Genomic DNA, 19,882 nt, shown 5'->3' on the forward strand with positions numbered 1-19,882 from the left:
TTCCTGTCCCCTCCTGCCCTCTAGTCCTTGTCTCTGGACTGCTGTGCCTCATTAGTCCCGTTTTGTTTTATGATGCTGTCCAATCCCCGGCTGAACGGTGAACTTCGGGAGTGACTTCACCACTGAGCTAAAAGGGTGTCCTGGGGCCCTACTCTTGGGGTTTCCCCAGTCTGTCAGGCCAGTAAATCTGGTCTTTTTTTTTTGTGAGTTTTAATTTTGTTCTACATCCTTCTTCAGCTCTGTCCAGGACATTCTGTTGTGATCCTAGTCAGAGCAGTCAGTGGTGGTAGCCGGGCACCATCTAGCTGTACTGAACTCAGTCCGGCAGAGGCCGTGGTAGCTGTGGTCCATTAGTCCTTTGGACTAACATTTTCCTTGTATCCTGTTCTCTTCATTCTCCCTTGCTCCCAAAGGGGTGAGACCAGTGGGGTATCTTAGATGGCTGCTTACAGGCTTTTAAGACCTCAGATGCTACTCACCAGGGTAGAATGTAGAACATTGTCTTTATAAACTGTGTTATCCCAGTTGAGCTAGATGTGCCCTGAGACCATGGTCCCCATAGCCCTCCGCCCAGCAATTCACTCCCTCAGGGAGTCTGGAAGTGTCTATGGAGCTTCCATGACCTTTCTTATACAAGTTGTGCTGGCTTCCCCAGTGTTGTGTCCTGTCTTACCCTTACCAAAGTTACCACTTATTTATTGTCTATTTAGTGCCCCACCCCCACCCCTCCCATCCCTTGTAAGCGACAAAGATTGTTTCTTTTTGTGTGTAAACTTTTACATGAGTTTTTACAGTAGAGGTCTCATACAATATTTGTCCTTTTGTGATTGACTTATTTCACTCAGCATAATGTCCTCCAGTTTCATCCATATTATGAGATGCTTCACAGATTCATCATTGTTCTTTATCTTTGCATAACACTGCATTGTGTGTATGTACTATAGTTTGTTTATCCATTCTTCTGTTGATGGGCATCTAGGTTGTTTCCATCTTTTTGCTATTGTGAACAGTGCTGCAATGAATATGGGTGTGCATATGTCTGTTCATGTGGCGCCTCTTATTCCTCTAGGATATATTCCTAGGAGTGGGATTGCATTTTGTAGTGCTTTTTTTTGTGGTGCTGACATTTTCCTTGTTCCGCTTACTCTCCTGTGCTGAGTTCCTTTTGTTTGCGGATTTTTTTCTTTTTCCATTTGTTTTTGTAGGTTTTGTTTTTACTAAGACTTTTATGTTTTTCTTCTTTTTTATTTTGATGAGTAGGTTTGTTAACTTTCTTTGTGGTTACCTTGAAATTTACCCTTGTCTTCCTAGATTTGAATCAGTCTATTCTTACTTGGTATTGCCTTGCCTTCCTCTCCATTAGAAGGTTCTATACCTATACCGTTTATTCCGTTTTATTGTTCTGATGTTGTTGTCATTTACTGATTAATCTCTCTGGTTCCCTGTTGTAATTCTTTTGGTTTTGCATAGTCCTTAAGAGCTCATTTTCTAGGTTGGTATCTGGCTAGTACAATCCTGTGTCCTGTATTCAGCCTATGAGCTGATGTTGTTTGTTCTCAGATCGAAGGACTCCCTTTAATAAGTCTGGTAAGTTTGGTTTGGTTTGTACATATTCCCTTAATTTCTGTTTATCTGGAAATGACCTAATTTCACTATCATATTTGAACAAGAGTTTTGCAGGATATATTATTCTTGGCTGGCAGTTTTTTTCTTTCAAGGTTTTATATACGTCATCCCATTGCCTTCTCGCCTGCATGGTTTCTGCCGAATAATCCAAGCTTAGTCTTATTGTTTCTTCTCTGTATGTGACTTTTTGTTTCTCTTGAACTGCTCTCAGGATTCTTTGTCTTTGGTTTTACCAAGTGTGATTATGATATGTCTTGGTGATTTTCTTTTGGGGTCTATCCTATATGGGGTTCACTGAGCTTCTTGGATGGCCAGCTTTTCATCTTTCATGATATTGGGGAAGTTTTCTGTCAGCAGTTCTTCAGTGATCCTCTCTGTGTTTTCTGTTTTCTCCCCCTGTTCTGGAACTCCAGTCACTCACAGATTTTTGCTTTTGATTGTATCCCACATAATTCTCAGGGTTTCTTCATTTTTCTCTGTTATTTTTTTCTGATTTTTCCTCAGAGTTGTATCCAAGTGTCTGTCTTCAATTTCGCTGATCCTATCTTCCATCGTTTCAGACTTGCCCCTCAGCCCTTCTATGATGCTGTCCATTTGTGAAATCTTGTTGTTTATCTTTTGGATTTCTAATTGTTGTTTTTGTATGGTTTCTAGTTGTGAATCTATCTTACCTTTTTGCTCCTGTATTATTTTCTTGAATTCTTCCACTTTTTTGTCTGTATTTTCCATGAATTTGTCTATTTTTTCCTCATTTTTGTCTGCTTTTTGCTTCAACTCTTGGATAGCTCTGAATATTAGAGATGTGAATTCTCTATCAGTTAGGTCTAGTGTCTTTTCCTCTACTGGAAGGTTATCTGCTGTTTTATTTTGGACACCTACTGAAACCATCCTGTCCTGTTTTTGTAAATTTTTTGATATCATCTGCTGTCTTTGGGGCATCCAGTGGTTATTTTCATCGTTTATTGATTGTAGATTTGTTTCTTTTGTCTGCTTTTTTGTTTTATTTGGTTATGTCTGAGCAGGCGGGCGTGCGTTCTTTGTTGTTTGCTCATCTGTGGGCACAATACTTTTCACCTCCTTCTCCAATGGGCAGGGTCAGTCATTCAGGTATGTTACAGCAGGTCAGGTCCAGCTGACGGGGAGTTGCTGGGATGAGTTGTGGCACCTACCAGGGCTGACAGTGCGGACCGGGTATCAGTGCAGGGAAGGTTCTGGTAGGCCATCCCTATGCTGCTTGGGAGTGTGATGTTCAGCGCACAGTGCACGTAGGCAGGAAGGAGGGGGTAGATTGTGATGTGTGGAGCTAAGATAGGTATGGGAAAGAAGAGAGAGAAGAGAGAGGAACAGGAGCCAAAAACATACACACAAACAAAAAAGAGTGCTCAGGGAGCTTGCTATTGGAGTGGAGAGATGAGAGACTGAGAAATGGGGAAAAACAAAAATGAAAAAAAAAAAAGAAAAAGGGTAAAAGAAAAAAATGAATAAATTGAGAGACTGGAAATGAAGAAAGACAAAAAGGGAATAAGAGAGAGAAGAAAACAAAACAGGCAAAAAAAAACCAAAACCAAGAAAAAAGAAATGCCTCCAGGGATGTCCCGGTGCGTCTGCGCAGAGTAAGGGAGTAGCTTCCAAGCCGCGCGGTACTGCCTGGCTAGAAGGGGTTCCCAAGCCGAGGAAAGAAAAAGAAAACAAATCAAAACAGAACAAATCAGAACAAACAAACAAACAAAAGCCCCGGGGGTCCCACCAGCATGGCAGCACGGGCCGGGAAGCAGTTTCACAGTCGAGTGGTGTTTCGCAGCCTTTCAGGAAGAAGCAAAGATGGTGTATGGAGCCAGGTATTTGAGAGAAAGGAGGGGGAGATGGTGAGAGGTAAGGAAGAAATCTAAAGAAGCAGAAAAAAGCAACACCAGCAGCCAACAAAAGGCACTCAGGGAGCCAGCGATTATGGGCAGGTGGAATCCAAGCGACACCGGGGTGAAGCTGGTGCTTCCTGACCAAGAGACTGTGGCTGAAGGAAGCAGAGGAGGCTAAGTCGTGGTGAAGAAGGGTGGGGGGTGGGAAAGCCTATATCACTGGTTACCAGTTGTTGCTGGAAGCTCCATGAGGCTGCTTTCTCATACCCCCTATTCACTGATCTCCGATAGAAGTCCAAGATGGCAGATCCGTGCTGTGATAGCCGATAGGGGACCTCTGCATGTATCTCTCCTCGCTGTTTGTTCTTGGTCAGTTTCTTATTCCATTCAGTGCTTGGCTGAGTTCTTTATCTCTTCATTTGATGCTTAGGGTTTCAGGATTGACGTGTGACTCTGTTTGACTTAGTTTTTCTGATCTTTGCCGCGGAGGGATGGTGTGGTGCTTCTCAATTTGTGTAAACTTATGAAACAAAATTTATTTACAGAGTATTGCTCACTATAACATACTGGAAAATGATTTGTTAAAAAGTCTTCCCATTTTACTGCAATGTAATAACCAGTTGTTCTTTCTCTAGACATACATCTCGTAAAAAAGCAACAGGCTTTGCTGCTGTTCATCAGCTATTTACTGAACGCTGGCCAACAACACCAGTCAGCCGAAGTCTTGGTGGCACAGCTACAGAGAGAAATATTGACTTTGAACTTGATATACGGGTTGAAATTGATAGTGGAAAATGCGTACTCCACCCAACCACCCTTCTACAAGAACATGATGATATAAGCTTGAGAAGGTAAGAGATAGGTGGAAAAAGAGTAAATGTAACTTCTCCTGTTGGAGATACTATTCGGATATATAACTAAGTTATGAAAACCTTTGTACCTCAGGTCCCAAATGCAGATTTTGGGGATCTAACCATAATTGAAATGGTTGGTTATTTGCAGAGCATACAATTTCTTTAAATAAGTGTATAATATTATCTGGCAACTAGAAATAGCTTTCTGATTTAGAGTCTGGTAAATCAATTAAAATAGTTATATCTTTGAAATTTCCCTTTGACATAAGCATGAATTTTTTAGTTAATACTCACGTTATTTAGATTTTATTTATAAGTAAATATTTATTTAGATTTTAACTAATTAAGCTAATTTTGTTTATATATATTTTAAAAAACAGCACAGTACTCATCGGTATCATATTATTGAGTTTTGATAAGTTCATAAAGAAGTAAGAGATTGGGAAACAGTCTCATCAGTTCACGGAGAGGCCTCAGTAGTCTGGAATGTTTTTCAGGATAGAAAGGCAGCTTTTGCTTCCATTGTTAACTAGATGGTGAAATAACCAGCTTAACATGCGATTAATTTTTCTTTGAATTCATTTTGCTTTTCTTTCCTAATCTAAAAAAGAACTGTAAAAAATGAAAATAATATTAATAATTGAATAGCTGGGTAGAGATATAGGTAAAACAAGAATGTCAGAATTTTGACAGTTTTTGAAGCTGGGTGATGGGTTCATGGGCGTTCATTATACCATTCTTTTTATTTGCATATGTTTGAAATTTTTCATAATTAAAGATTATTTAAATGCTCTACTTATCCAATGAGCCTTTTATAAAATGAGAGACCAGATAAAAGGGCACTTTTAACTAAGTTAAAATCTCTTGCAAATGTAATACGATGATAAAAAAATGTTAATTTACCATAATGCACTTGATGTTTTAGGTTGAACTATAATAAATTGCTGATATTAGGTTCAACCTAATCTTTTGAAGTTTTCAAGTGAAATAATCATGACCTCAGAAAAGAACAAAGATAACTGCTGCCCTATACAGTTATGGGACTAAAACATTAACATTAGTGCAAGGCATTAGCCAGACTAGCTAGAGACAGTGATAAGCTTTACATTTTCAACATTATTAGTGAAGGACTACATTCTATTTACTGTATAAGTAAGTTTGTTATTAAAGGAAAGAAAAGGAGATAAATATTTCCTTTTATTAAATGACAAAACATTTTTGTGTTTATAGGAGTTATGATCGAAGTTCCAGGAGCTTGGATCAAGATTCTCCTTCTAAAAAGAAGAAGTTTCAAACTAATTATGCTTCTACCACCCATTTAATGACTGGCAAAAAAGTGCCGTCATCTCTACAGACAAAGCCAAGTGACATGGAAACAACAGTATTTTACATTCCTGGAGTTGATGTAAAGGTAAAATAATAACTATTTTTTTAGGATAAAGGATTCGATTAATGTTGTTGTTGTTTTTAGGTGCCATCAAGTCAGTTTCAGTTCACAGTGACCCTGTGTAGACCAGAACGAAATACTGCCCAATCCTGTGCCATCTTCACAGTTGTTGCTATGTTTGAGCCCATTATTGCAGCCACTGTGTCATTCCATTTCATTGAGAGTCTTCCTCTTTTTCGCTGACCTTCTACTTTACCAAGCATGATGTCCTTCTCCAGAGACTGGTCCCTCCTGATAACATGTTGAAAGTATGTGAGACAAAGTCTCACCATCCTCGCTTCTAAGGAGCATGCTGGCTGTACTTCTTTTAAGACAGATTTGTTCATTCTTTCGACAGTCCATGCTATATTCAATATTCTTTGCCAGCACCATAATTCAAAGGCATCAGTTCTTCTTTGGTGTTCCTTATTCACTGTCCAGCTTTCCCATGCATATGAGGCAATTGAAAATACCGTGGCTTGGATCAGGCGCACTTAGTCCTCAAAGTGACATCTTTGCTTTTTAACCCTTTAAAGAGGTCTTTTGGAGCAATTTGCCCAATGCAATACGTCGTTTGATTTCTTGACTGCTGCTTCTATTGGCGTTGATTGTGGATCCAAGTAAAATGAAATCCTTGACAACTTCAACATTTTATCCATTTATCATGATGTTGCTTATTGGTCCACTTGTGAGGATTTTTGTTTTCTTTATGTTGAGGTTTAATCCGTAGTGAAGGCTGTAGTCTTTGATCTTCGTCAGTAAGTACATCAAGTCCTCTTCACCTGCAGCAAGCAAGGTTATGTCTTCTACATTTCACAGGTTGCTAGTGGGTCTTCCTCCAATCCTGATGCCATGTTCTTCTTTATATAATCCAACTTCTCAGATTATTTGCTCAACATACAGATTGAGTAAGTATGGTGACAGGAAACAACCCGATGCACAGCTTTTCTGATATTAAACCATGCAGTATCTCCTTGTTCTGTTTGAATGACTGCCTCTTGGTCTACGTACAGGTTCTGCATGAGCATAATTACATGTCTGGAATCCCATTCTTCACAATGTTATCCATAATTTGTTATGACGAATGCCTTTGCCTAGTCAGTAAAACACAGGTAAACATCTTTCTGGTATTCTCTGCTTTCAACCAAGATTCATCTGATAAAAGCAATAATATCCCTCGTTCCACATTCTCTTCTGAATCCAGCTTGAATTTCTGGCAGTTCCCTTTTGATATATTGCTGCAATCATTTTTTTAATTACCTTCAGTAAAATTTTACTTGCATGTGATATTAATGATATTATTTGATAATTTCTGCATTCTGTTGGATCACTTTCTTTGGAATGGGCACAAATATGAATCTCTTCCAGTCTGCTGGCCAGTCTTCCAAATTTTTTGGCATAGATGAGTGAGCACTTCCAGCGTTGCATCCATTTATTGAAACATCTCAGTTGGTATTCCGTCGGTTCCTGAAGCCTTGTTTTTCACCAATGCCTTTAGTGCAGCTTGGACTTCTTCTTTCAATACCATCGGCTTTTTATCATATGCTGCCTCCTGAAATGGCTGGATGTCAACCAATCCTTTTTGATACAGTCACTCTGTGTATTCCTTCCATCTTCTTTTGATGCCTCCTACGTCATTCAATATTATGCCTGTAGAATCCTTCACTATGGCAACTAAAGGCTTGAATTTTTTCTGCAGTTCTTTCAGCTTGAGAAATGCCTAGTGTGTTCTTCCCTTCTGGTTTTCTAACTCCAGGTTTTTGCACATTTCGTTATAAATACTTTGTCTTCTCGAGCTGCAGTTTGAAATCTTCTGTTCAGCTCTTTTACTTCCTTTCGCTTTAGATACTCTATGTTTAAGAGTAAGTTTCGGAGTCTCTTCTGACACCCATTTTGGTCTTTTCTTTCTTTCCTGTCTTTTAAATGACCTTTTGCTTTCTTCATGTATGATATCCTTGATGACATCCCACAACTGGTCTGGTCTTTGATCATCTAGCATTCAGTGCATCAAATCTATTCTTGAGATGGTGTCTAAATTCAGGTGGGATATACTCAAGGTAGTACTTTGGCTCTCGTGGACTTGTTTTAATTTTCTTGAGTTTCAACTTAAACTTGCATATGAGCAATTGATGGTTTGTTCTGCAGCTGGCCCCTGGCCTTGTTCTGACTGATGATATTGAGCTTCTTCATTGTCTCTTTCCACAGATCTAGTCATTTGATTCCTGTGTATGCCATCTGGTGAGGTCCACGTGTATAGTTGCTGTTTATGTTGTTAAAAAAGATATTTCCAATTAATAGGTCATTGGTCTTGCAAAATTCTATCATACAATCTATAGCATCATTTCTATTACCGACGCCATGTTTTCCCACTACTGATCCTTCGTTTCTAACTTTTGCATTCCAGTCACCAGTAATTATCAATGCATCTTGATTGCATGTTTGATCAATTTCAGACTGTAGAAGTTGGTAAAAATCTTTAATTTCATCTTTGGCCTTAGTGGTTGGTAAATAAATTTGAATAATAGTCATATTAACTGGTTTTCCTTGTAGGTGAATGAATATTATCACTGACAGCGTTGTACTTCAGGTTAGATCTTGAAATGTTCTTTTTGATGATGAATGCGATGCCATTCCTCTTCAATTTGTCATTCCTGGCATAGTATACCATATGATTGTCTGATTCAAAATGGCCAATACGAGTCCATTTCAGCTCACTAATACTGGGATATTGGTCTTTAAGTGTTCCATTTTATTTTTGATGACTTCCAATTTTCCTAGATGCATACTTTGTACATTTCATGTTCTGATTCTAATGGATGTTTTCAGCTGTTTCTTCTCACTTTAAGTCATGCCACATCAGCAAATGAAGGTCCCAAAGGCTTTAGTTCCCTGTCATTAAGGTCAACTCCACTTTGAGGAGGCAGCTCTTCCCCAGTTATATTTTGAGTGCCTTGCAGCCTGAGGGACTCATCTTCCAGCACTATATCAGACAATGTCCTGCTGCTGTTCATAATGTTGTCACTGGCTAATTTTTTTAGAAGTAGATTACCAGGTCCTTCTTCCTAGTCTGTCTTAGTCTGGAAGCTCCACTGAAACCTGTCCACCATGGGTGACCCTGCTGGTATTGGAAATACCAGTGGCATAGCTTCCAGTATCACAGCAGCACACAAGCCACCACAGTACGACAAACTGACAGACAAGTGGTGGTGATTATTAACAGTATTTGTGGGACTAGGGTGTGGAGTAGGAGCACTTAAAACCATACAATAAGTCCCTTTAATTATCCTTTGTTATTCAACTTTCTGCCAGACTTTCATGGAAAAAGTAATATAAGAAAAGTGACAGCTTACAATTTGGACATTCTGAAGAATAAGGGGCCCTGGTGGCTCAGTGGTTAAAGCAGTCGACTGCTAACCAAAATGTCAGTGGTTGGAAACCACCAGTGGCCCCATGGGAGAAAGATGTGGCAGTCTGCTTCCGTAGAGATTTACAGCCTTGGAAACCCTGTGGGATCGCTATCAACTCGACGACAGTGGAATTTATGTTAAGAAACGTAATACAGCTAAATTCTTGACATAAGGATGTCCAAATTGCAGGCTGTCACTTCTCTTATACTGCTTTTTCCATGAAAATTTGGCAGAAAGTTACAAAACAAAGGATAATTCAAGGGACTTACTGTATGATTGTAGGTGCTCCTGTTCCATCCCCTCCCCTGCAAAACCAGGTATTGAAATTTCTTAGGTTCCAGAGGAATCAAGTGGTTGTTCTTCCTTTTATACACTGATATTTAGTATTAACATACTCATTAAATCTGGTCTAGTGTAGCTTCACTTAGTAGTTTTTTTTAGATTACAGAATGATTGGATCCTAGAATGTTAAGTTGGAAAGGACTTTAAAGATTATCTGGTGTAACCTTTATAATTTTAAAAATGAAAGCAAGTTAAGAAACTTGCCAGAATTATAAAACTAACTTGAAAGCTCTAGAACTGGATCTTCTGACTCCTGAATTACTATTCTTTCTACCACATTGGTCTATGTTTCTTTGTTTTCCTCATCTGCATAACTTTAATTTTGAAAGTTTGTTTGTTTCAATACAGTTGCATTACAATTCCAAGACTCTGAAGACCGAATCACCTAATGCATCCAGAGGATCCTCCTTGCCAAGAACACTCTCTAAAGAATCCAAGCTGTATGGTATGAAAGATAGTGCAACATCTCCTCCTTCTCCTCCTTTACCTTGCACTGTCCACAGCAAGACTAACACCTTACTTCCTCCCCAACCCCCACCTATTCCCTCAGGTATTTAAGGAGAATATATTCTTTTTTTTTTTTTCATAACTTAATTTTTAGTCACCACCTACTTGCTCTATTGATACTTTTCTCTAAAATTTACATGTTTAGGGAAAAAAATACATAGATTTGTTAATAACTATGCAAAGGTTATATATGGAAGTGTGAGCCAACTATTGGTTATTTTTCAGATTGATATTATTTCAGAACATCAGTTAAAATAAACTTAATAAACTAACTAGTTTACTTAATTAAATGTTTAAGTCTATACATATTTAGAGAAGAATAGTTTTATGCAATTCAAATTTGGGAGCTTATGATCTAGATGGCAGTTTGCTTCCATAGAGATTTATAGCCTTGGAAGCCCTATTGGGTTGCTGTAAGTTGGAATCGACTTGACGGCAGTGGATTTTATATGGCTGTATTAGAGAAAAAATTAAGAAAAGCCCCATTTTTAATGTAATTAGCAAACTTAAATTTTTAAGTCAGAGTATATTGGGATTAACCACTTCTGTTAATTATCTATTGCTGCATAACAGATTACTCCAAAACTTAGTGGCTTCTAACTACAAACACAGTTTTTGTGGACTAGAAATTCAGGAGCGGTTTGGCTAGGTGAATCTAGCTCAGGGTCTTTCATGAAGTTGCAGTCAAGATGTTGGCCAGGGCTGCAGTCATATGAGCACTTGACTGGGGCTGGAAAATTACTTCTAGTGTTTCCCAGTCACATGACTGGCAAGCTGGTGCCTCAGTTCCTCCCCAGGTGGGCCTTTCTACAGTGCTGCTTGAGAGTTCTCATAATATGGTGCCTGACTTCCCTCCAAAGAAGTGATCCAAGGAGAACAAGGCAGCAGCTGCAATATCTTCTATGACTTAGCCTCAAAAGGCACATACCACCACTTTCACAATATCTTTTTGGTCACAGAGGTCAGCGCTATTCACTGTGGGAGAGCACTATACAAGGGCATGAATACCAGGAGGCAAGGATTGTTGGGAGCCATCTTGGGATGCTACCACACCACATGGTAATACCTTACACATATGGTAGAATTTCCAAAAAGGGAACATCAGGGTGGACAAGAATCATTTTTAGAAGTTTCATTTGGGAGATGGCATTTACTACATAAATCTTTTAAAATTGATGATAATCATATAATAATGCCTCATATTTTTTGCATCACTTTACAATTGACAAGGCACATATATGTCTATTTAATATAGGATAGGTATTATCCCCATTTTATAAATGAAGAGAGGTAATACACATAGCAGTTGAATGTCTTTCTTAGGTTTATGCAATAGTAAATGTTGCAGCTGGAAACCTAAGCCAAATTTAGCTAAGTCTTAGTTAGCTATCCTGCTCATTCTGCTGAAGTGGAAATAGGTAGGAGAGGTGTCAGCTGAGGTAGGAAATAATTATAAATATGTACAAGCTAAGAACAGCAAGGAGATACAGAAGTCTGAAAACAATGACTTTTTCCTCATTTGCCACTAAACGTTGGTAGCCAAAGTTTTCTGTCTCCTGAAGTGGGCAAAAAAAAAAATTAATTACCATGAGAGACTTAGCAAAATATGAAGTTGGAATATTGGACCAAAATTTATGAACTAGAGCAAGTAGGAATAACTACTGTGTTAAACATCATTAGTCAGTCATCTTTGTACTCTAACATTAATATATCATTTCTATCAACCTGGTATTTTTATTGCTTTCTTGTATGGTCTTAAGTATAATGTGCTTTACCTGATTAAACTGTCTTATAGTTCTAATTTCTCACAAAATTATTTTCTTATATTTATTGGACCTATTTACTAAATTCCATTAACATTTACAAATTTTCTAGCCAAAGGAAAAGGAAGTGGAGGAGTAAAAACAGCCAAGTTATATGCCTGGGTAGCACTTCAGTCATTGCCAGAAGAAATGGTTATTAGTCCCTGCCTGTTAGACTTTCTGGAAAAGGCTCTGGAAACTATTCCAATTACACCAATTGAAAGGAATTATACAGGTTAGCATCTCCCTTGTATACTTACTCCCCCATCACATACATCTTGGGTCCCTTTACTTAGAAAAATTTGTTAATGCTATTATATGATACAGGCAGTCCCCTGATTATGAATGAGTTCTGTTCCTAAGTCTGCCTTTAAGTCAAGTGTGTACTTAAGTCGGAACAGTTAGGTACAGTTTGTATCTAACGTCAGTTAGTCAGATGTTTGGCTTAGTATATAGTGTACCTTTCTATGCATAAAAAACATTAAAGAAACAATTTCAGATATGCTAAAACATATTTAACCTAATAATACAGTAATAATAATTTTCTGATGTCGCAAAGTAGCACCTCTTTGTTATTACGAACCATTGTACGAACTCGAAATTTTAATGTAAGTGGCTTTACGGGTGTTGGTTCATAACTATGGATTTTAAGTAAGTTGGACGTTCATAACCCAGGGATTGCCTGTACTTTTATATGATATGTTCAATGATAAATATAAAAGAATTATAGAACGGAAAAAGAACTTGAGAGATCATCTAGTTCTTATTTATAAATGAGGAAACCAAGTCCCCATGAGGTTGTATGATTTGCCCAAGGCCACAGCTAGCTAATAACAAAATTAATATCTCCTCATTCCTAGCATTGTGCTATCTCTGTTATAGTAGGTCTAGACTTAGGCTGAAAAAAACCTAGTACAGGAACTGAGGCATTGCATGACATGGCCAGAAGTCCCTAGATCAGGAGTAAGATTTGGAACTGAAATGATGTCGGGAAAAGGCAGCTATATATTTGATGATGGGTTCTTAAAACTAAAATTCAGTGTGAAAAGACCTGCTCATTTTCCTGGTTTCTTTAGGTCCTAGCTTAGTGTCTCCTTTAGACGGGAATCTCCTTGGGGCCTGGGTATAACTGCTGCTGTTTTCTTTGCACAGTGTGTGGCATAGCAGCGGGGAATTTGAGTTTGGGGGAATGAGTAAGAAATTAGAATAGGAAAAGATGTGTAGAATGTTAGGATATAAAAGCAATTGTATTTGGGTGTTCATACACCTGATCTCAGTAATAACATGAGAGAAAAGGATATTTTAATTACTAGTTTATCCTTGTCCTAATAATAGAACTTTGAATATTTTAACAGCTGTCAGCTCACAAGATGAAGATATGGGACATTTTGAAATACCAGATCCCATGGAAGAATCAACAACATCATTAGTATCGTCTTCAACATCTTCTTACTCTTCCTTTCCTGTAGATGTTGTGGTTTATGTTCGAGTTCAGGTGATATACTTCATGTAGTCCTTTTTACTTTAAAGGAAAAAAAACATTCTTACTTTTCAACAGTCTTTCTCTTTGAAGTTTTCTTAACCTTGGGTTCATGTACCTTTAGGATGTTTGTGATGGCTTGGAGGTTGCCTGAACTTCTGGAAAGTAAATATAAGATTTTGTGTATGTGTTTACTTTTCTGTTGAGAAGGTTCATCAGTCTTTGGGTTTTCAAAATTTACATTGCATACTTCGGTGGTGAAAATAAAAATACATAGGACCTTTTTAAAAAATACTTTGCCCTTTTTAGTATGGTATCTTCATTTCTTACCATTGTGTTCCTTTCTGGGCAGATATAATGTGTAATTGAGATATAATGTTACAGTACTACCTTTGTTAGAATTATTACCAGGACTTCTGTAATTTTCAATTTCATCTTTCATTCTAAAATGCAATCCTGTCAATAGGCCTTTGAGAGCATATAATAGTCTGAGGCCATTTATTAAGAAGAATTTGATCACTACTTATATGCAAACTTCAGGGTTTAGCTTACCCTTAATTAAAATTTTATAATCTCAAGGATACAACAGCATTAATGGTCATTTATTCCAAGTATTTTCTACAACAATTTGGCTAAAAGAATTTCAGTCTGGTCTTCTGGAGTTCTGCACTATATTTTTCAAAAGTCTGATGAAAACATGTAATTGGTGAGAGCTTGAGTATTTATGAAACTTTTGTCATTATTAGGACAATCTTTTTCAATTTGAATGTAAGGGAAATTCCTTTTTTAAAAAAGACTTGGTTATGTACGAGTACAAACATTTTTAAAGTTCTAGAATATCTAAATGTCTAAATATTTATCACTTAGAAATGGCTCTTCAGAAGTACCATTTTGTTAATACATTATGGTTCATGTATCATCTGTCCATTTGAAAAAACTAGGACATTAAACACAGCACTCTTAAGTGTCAAATCAGTAAACATGGTAAGAAATTTGGTACGTGTGGACTGAAATGGAAATTCAATGTGACTTTTAGAATCCAATATGAAATTTTTTAACCCTCTAGTTCCTAGAAACCTTTTTTTTTTTTTTTTGCCTCTTGTTCTTTTTCAGCCCTCACAGATCAAGTTTAGCTGTTTGCCAGTATCAAGAGTGGAATGCATGCTGAAGCTGCCATCCCTCGACTTGGTGTTTTCTTCAAACCGAGGAGAACTAGAGACTTTAGGGACTGTATATCCTGCCGAGACTTTATCCCCTGGAAGTAACATTCCTCAGAGTGGAACAAAGACCTCGGCAAACAAAACTGGAATACCAGGTATAGGAACATTTATTCCTCTGGAATAAAGCCAAATACTATTTTTAAATATATACTTTTTTACATTTAAAAGTAATCTGTGTTGCAAATGAAAGAGGTATAGTGTTATCTGGCAAGGATTTCTTATGAAATTGAATTAAGTTGTATCAAATAGTATATATATTTTTAAATGGTAAATTTTGTTATAACAAATGTCTGTTTTATGCAAGGTTTTGTTTTTAAAATAGATAATGATGATTGCCTGATGAGTCACTCTTTTTTTTTCACTGTATTAAAGCTCAGTGCCATTTTTGCCCTAAAAACCAGAGATCACAAATACAAATGACGAAGATTCTACAGAATATCTTTAAAGAAAGAGGCTAGATTGATTGAAAATTGATAAGAGAATTGGTGTACCATTAAAACAGAGGTTCTTAACCAGAGGCGATTTGCCCCCAACAAGTATTTGGCAATGTAGGGAGACTTGACTGTCACAACTCAGGGAGTACAGCTGGCATCTAGTGGGCAAGCCAGGAATACTGCTAAACGTGCTGTGATGCACGTGACTCCCCCACCCCGAACAAACAGCTAGCTGGTCTGAAATGTCAGTAGTGCTAAAGTTGAGAAAGCCTGCATTAGAGAGGGAAAAAGGTCCTGAACTATTTTTGAGAGAGGCACAAAGGCAGTGGAGAAGGAAACAACTTTCTGATTTGGAAGGAACTACAGTTCAGGTTTTGGCTCGTTGTTCGAGCAGGCAGTCATCTTAGATTCAGAATTTTATCCTAATAATCTCATCAAGCACTAATGGGAAAAATTATTACAAACTAGCTTCAGAAAAACCACCTCAGTCAACAGCTTTTTTCTTGGAAAAATAGAAATTATTTATATCCCTAGTATTTACTTGTAACACTGGAAAAATTGTTAAAGAAAAACATTTGTTTTGCTGTGTGAATATTTTCACAATAAAATAGGAAAACCAAAAGGTTAATTTCTTAGAAATAAATTTTTTTTGCTAATATGGGCGCACTTACCTTCAGAATATTCCTGCTGGAATTATGTTGTAGTCAACACAATATTGGGGTGGTAGTGTTGGTTTTTGAAAGCATTACTTTTCTGATTATAAAGATAATTCATTGTTCATTATAGAAAATACAGAAAACAGAAAAGCATTAAATAATGCCTCTTTATCATAATCAGTATTATCAGTTCCCACTCTCCAGTATTTTTATAGGGAGAGTCTTTTCTCCAAGCAAAACTGAAATAGGTTTCTTCTGTTGTGTAACTTTTTAAAATTTAAAATATCATATGTATTTTCCCAAGTCATTAAATGTTCCTTCCTTAAGTTAACTTTAATGGCTGCAATAATATTCTGTCTTTTGGATCATATATTTGGGATTCCTTGAGGTTTTTGTTTTAGCTTTTAATTTTGTAAATAATATTGTGATGAACATCTTTATATATAAATATTTATAAATGTCCTTAGGATAAATTCTTAAAACGTGGAATTCCAGGGTTGGAGAGCGTTTAAAGCATTTGATACATTTTACTCCTAGTAAGACTGTCAGATTTTACACCCTCACCATAGTGTGTGTGGACATCAAGTTACTGCACTCACCTCGACACTATACTTTAAATTTGTTTTTAATCGTTGTCATTGGAATGGATTAAAATGGGATTTTATTATTTTTATTTGCATTTTATTAATTTATTGGCTGTGGGGGGAGATAAACATATGTTCTTGCCCATTTTTCTGTTGGGATGTTCACCTTGTTAATGACAAAATGTCACATAAATTATTAACACTTAGATTACTAGAGTTTCATATATATGTACTGTGCTAGGAATATTTAGGGAAAAGTATATGAAATATGCCTACATTTTGATTCTTTAGAAAACACAAAAATGAAATAGTACCCCTCATTTTATCATCATAAAACATTCAAGAGGAAATGATGATGAGTATAAATGTATAGAAATTATAAGTTGTCACAATATCCATATTTTTTAAAGCATATTTGAAATTAGCCTGTCCATCCCTGGTAAATGTTGCCAGTAAGTGCACTTGCTCTCTTTGAAAGAGAGATGTTTTCCTTTCTGCATCACATCCCTTGTTACATCTCCACTGTTAGCTGCTGAACTGTGGACTCAAGTTGTATGATGTGTTTTTCACACAGTTTGTTCTACTCCCCCTTTTGCTCAACCCCAACTATTTTGGGCCTCTTCCACTGCCTGCTTCCAGTAGAGCAAAGGAGAAAAGAAATAAGGAACCATATAGTTGGCTAAGCATACATACAAATAATTATTTTAAAGGTCAGGAGAGTATTCAGCTCTGGCTTACAGAGAAAAGTAATTGGAAAATGCATCCTAAGTCCTCATTTCTATTTCAAAATTTAAATCTATTGATGTAGTAAAGTTTTTGGAGCCCTGGTGGCGCAGTGCTTAAGCCTTGGCCGCTAAATCCACTGGCCACTCCCTGGAAACGCTATGGAGCAGTTCTACTCTGTCCTGTAGGATCCCTATGAGTCGGAATCGATTCGACAGCAATGAGTAGTAAAGTTTTGAGTGTTTCCACTTATTTTGCAGTTATGTTTGGTTTTTGAGAACATAATATTAGTGACTGGATTTTTTTTATTTCCTTGTGGCTTATAAATATTTTGGATTTCTTGTGTCCACTGTAGGTTCATCAGGATTAGGCAGCCCTCTTGGCAGAAGTCGACATAGTAGTAGTCAGTCAGATCTGACCAGTTCCAGCAGCAGTTCCTCTGGCTTGAGCTTCACTGCATGCATGTCTGACTTTTCCCTTTATGTATTTCATCCATATGGAGCAGGGAAACAAAAAACTGCCATTTCTGGACTCACACCTGTATCAGGAGGATTAGGTATACTGAGCATGTCTGTGTCTTGTTCAAATTTATTGCATCTTTTCAAGCTTTCATCTTTTTAGAAATCATGGTGCCTTTAATAATGGATACAATGCAAGATCAGAAACTTTTTATATTTTCCCTTTTGATAAGATCCATCTTGTCCCTGTAGACTAAATAGGAATATGAAATAAGTGATTCAAGTATATTAATTACACAAGAATAAAAAATTTCAGAAAATTGTATAGATGATATATACAACACAGTAATCTCATTGAAGATCAAAGGTTACTTATGTTACTAAATGTTTAAATGTTTTACCAAATAACTCTCTATTTGTATAAGAATTTATACTGTAAAAATAGTAAAATCTTAATGTGTGCAGCTCACATTAATTTAAAATGAGACAATTAAGTCATTTAGAAAACTTAAATTTCACTGGCATTTTAAAGTTCAGTTGAACTACTGGAACTACGTAAGATCTTGGTATTAGTGAATGTCTCCATTAATATTTACATAAATAACGAAGACATACACTCCACGTCAATTCTAGTTTGTGTCTTTGGGGAATGGTTGTAAAACTCACCAGTCATGTGTATAGTATTGAACCCATTCAACTACTGTTAGGAACTCTAATGCTTATTATTCTGCTTGAATTTAACTGATGGCATCTTCCAGTATATGGAGTAATTTTCATCTGACTAGATAGTTGTGTGTATTTATGTATATGTACATATACATATATGTGTGTGTGTGTGTGTGGTTTTTTTTTTTAAAGGGAATGTGGATGAGGAACCCACTTCAGTCACTGGTCGGAAAGACTCCCTCAGTATTAACCTTGAATTTGTAAAAGTGAGTTTGTCTCGGATAAGACGTTCAGGAGGTGCGTCATTTTTTGAAAGTCAGTCTGTAAGCAAGTCTGCAAGCAAAATGGACACTACATTAATAAATATATCAGGTATTCAATTTTATAGTTTTTAAATCAAAATGTTATTTTCCAGAATTAAATGGTGGCTTCTCTTTTAACAGTGTTTGCATATTAAATATATTTAATAATGTTAAGCTTTTGATGATGTTGATTTTTAAAGGAGAGGTATGAATCCAAATGATAAATGTTTGAAATATTATTTATCACTCAAGGGCCAAAATACACCTAATTAAATCACTGAAATGTGCTTCTTCACTGCTTCTCTACTATGAATTGGTAAAATTTCTGCTGTTTGTTTTTTTTATTTTTATTTTCTAATTTAAATTCTTAAAACACTAAAGGAAGATGAGTGATGTTAAAAAAAAAAACACTATACTTGATGTCAGAAGATCTTAAGTTGTGTGTTTGTATCTCTAGCTTTAAAACTAGCTGTATGACTATGCGCCAATCACTTATTCACTTATCTTTTTTGCATTGTGATATGAGTGTTTAAAATCAAATGCATGTGAAATGTTTTTAAAAATTCAGAGTACTATGTGAGTGTAAAGTTCTATAATTATTAATTGAACAGATGTGGTATATATGATCAACCAGTGTTCATTCAGCAAACATACACTGAACCAGTATTTTACAGGAACTTGTGCCAGGCACTGTGCTAGGTGATTGAGGAGAACAAACATGAATTAAGGCAAGGTTTTATATGGAGATAAACGGTAATGCAATGTGATAAATGCTACAACAGAGGTTTATATAAAGAAGAGGAAACAATAAATGCCGTCTTATGTGGGAGATCAGAGAAGGCTTCACAAAGGAAATGATATTTGGGCTAAATCTTGAAAATTGAGTAAAAATGTTCTTGGCTATAGCAACATGGTATTCAGTGACACAGAAGCATCAGAAAGTATGCTTTTAAAACATACTTTTGGTTCATTATGACTGAAGTATAGGTATAACTGAACATTTAATTGGTTGTACAAAGTAGGTCAGGACAGAGGGAAAGAGAAGTTGTTAGGGGTAAAGCTGGTAAAATAGATCAGGACCAGATTGTGGGGGACTTGTATCCCAAGCTAAAGAATCAGATTCTGACCCTTTGGACAATGAGAAGCCATTAGAGGTTTTTAAGAAGTGGAATGATGTTTTCAGATTGGTGTTTTAGAAAGGGAGTTGGTGGTATCCTGGAAGATGAGAGAGAAAAGACGCTTCAGAAGGCTGTTGACATAGACCCAGCAATAGGAGATGAAGGCTGTGAACTGTGACAGTTAAAAAGGAGAAGAGGAGGTGGTTCCAGAGAGATACAGGAGGGTCCACGAGCTTGAGGACAAGCTGTGGGAAGGGCAGTAGAGGAGACAAGGATGCCTCAGCCTTCTGTCTTAGGTAACTGAGGGGGCAGTGAGACCATTAACTGTAAATATAGAAAATAAAGAAGGAAATACCTGTAGGATATTTAGGTAGAAGCACCCCGTAGGCAACTGGCTGATGGGCTGGGCTCAGGCTGAAAC

General features: G+C 36.9%; 1 protein-coding gene across 10 annotated transcripts in view; it reads left to right on the forward strand.

Moving 5' to 3' along the window:
* Positions 1-19,882, forward strand: part of BLTP1 (bridge-like lipid transfer protein family member 1) — a 249,850-nt gene that overhangs the window by 218,159 nt on the left and 11,809 nt on the right. For 9 of the 10 annotated variants that reach the window (XM_023741142.1, XM_023741148.1, XM_023741141.1 and 6 more), the window contains 8 exons: positions 4,118-4,333; positions 5,567-5,747; positions 9,860-10,061; positions 11,894-12,055; positions 13,176-13,315; positions 14,414-14,615; positions 17,273-17,473; positions 18,234-18,413. In XM_023741142.1, the coding sequence (XP_023596910.1) occupies positions 4,118-4,333; positions 5,567-5,747; positions 9,860-10,061; positions 11,894-12,055; positions 13,176-13,315; positions 14,414-14,615; positions 17,273-17,473; positions 18,234-18,413 (1,484 nt within the window). The remainder of the gene's footprint in view (positions 1-4,117; positions 4,334-5,566; positions 5,748-9,859; positions 10,062-11,893; positions 12,056-13,175; positions 13,316-14,413; positions 14,616-17,272; positions 17,474-18,233; positions 18,414-19,882) is intronic. The other variant, XM_023741149.1, reaches the window with a different exon arrangement.

Source organism: Trichechus manatus, unplaced genomic scaffold (genome assembly GCF_000243295.1).
Source record: "Trichechus manatus latirostris isolate Lorelei unplaced genomic scaffold, TriManLat1.0 scaffold00174, whole genome shotgun sequence".
Classification (NCBI taxonomy): domain Eukaryota; kingdom Metazoa; phylum Chordata; class Mammalia; order Sirenia; family Trichechidae; genus Trichechus; species Trichechus manatus.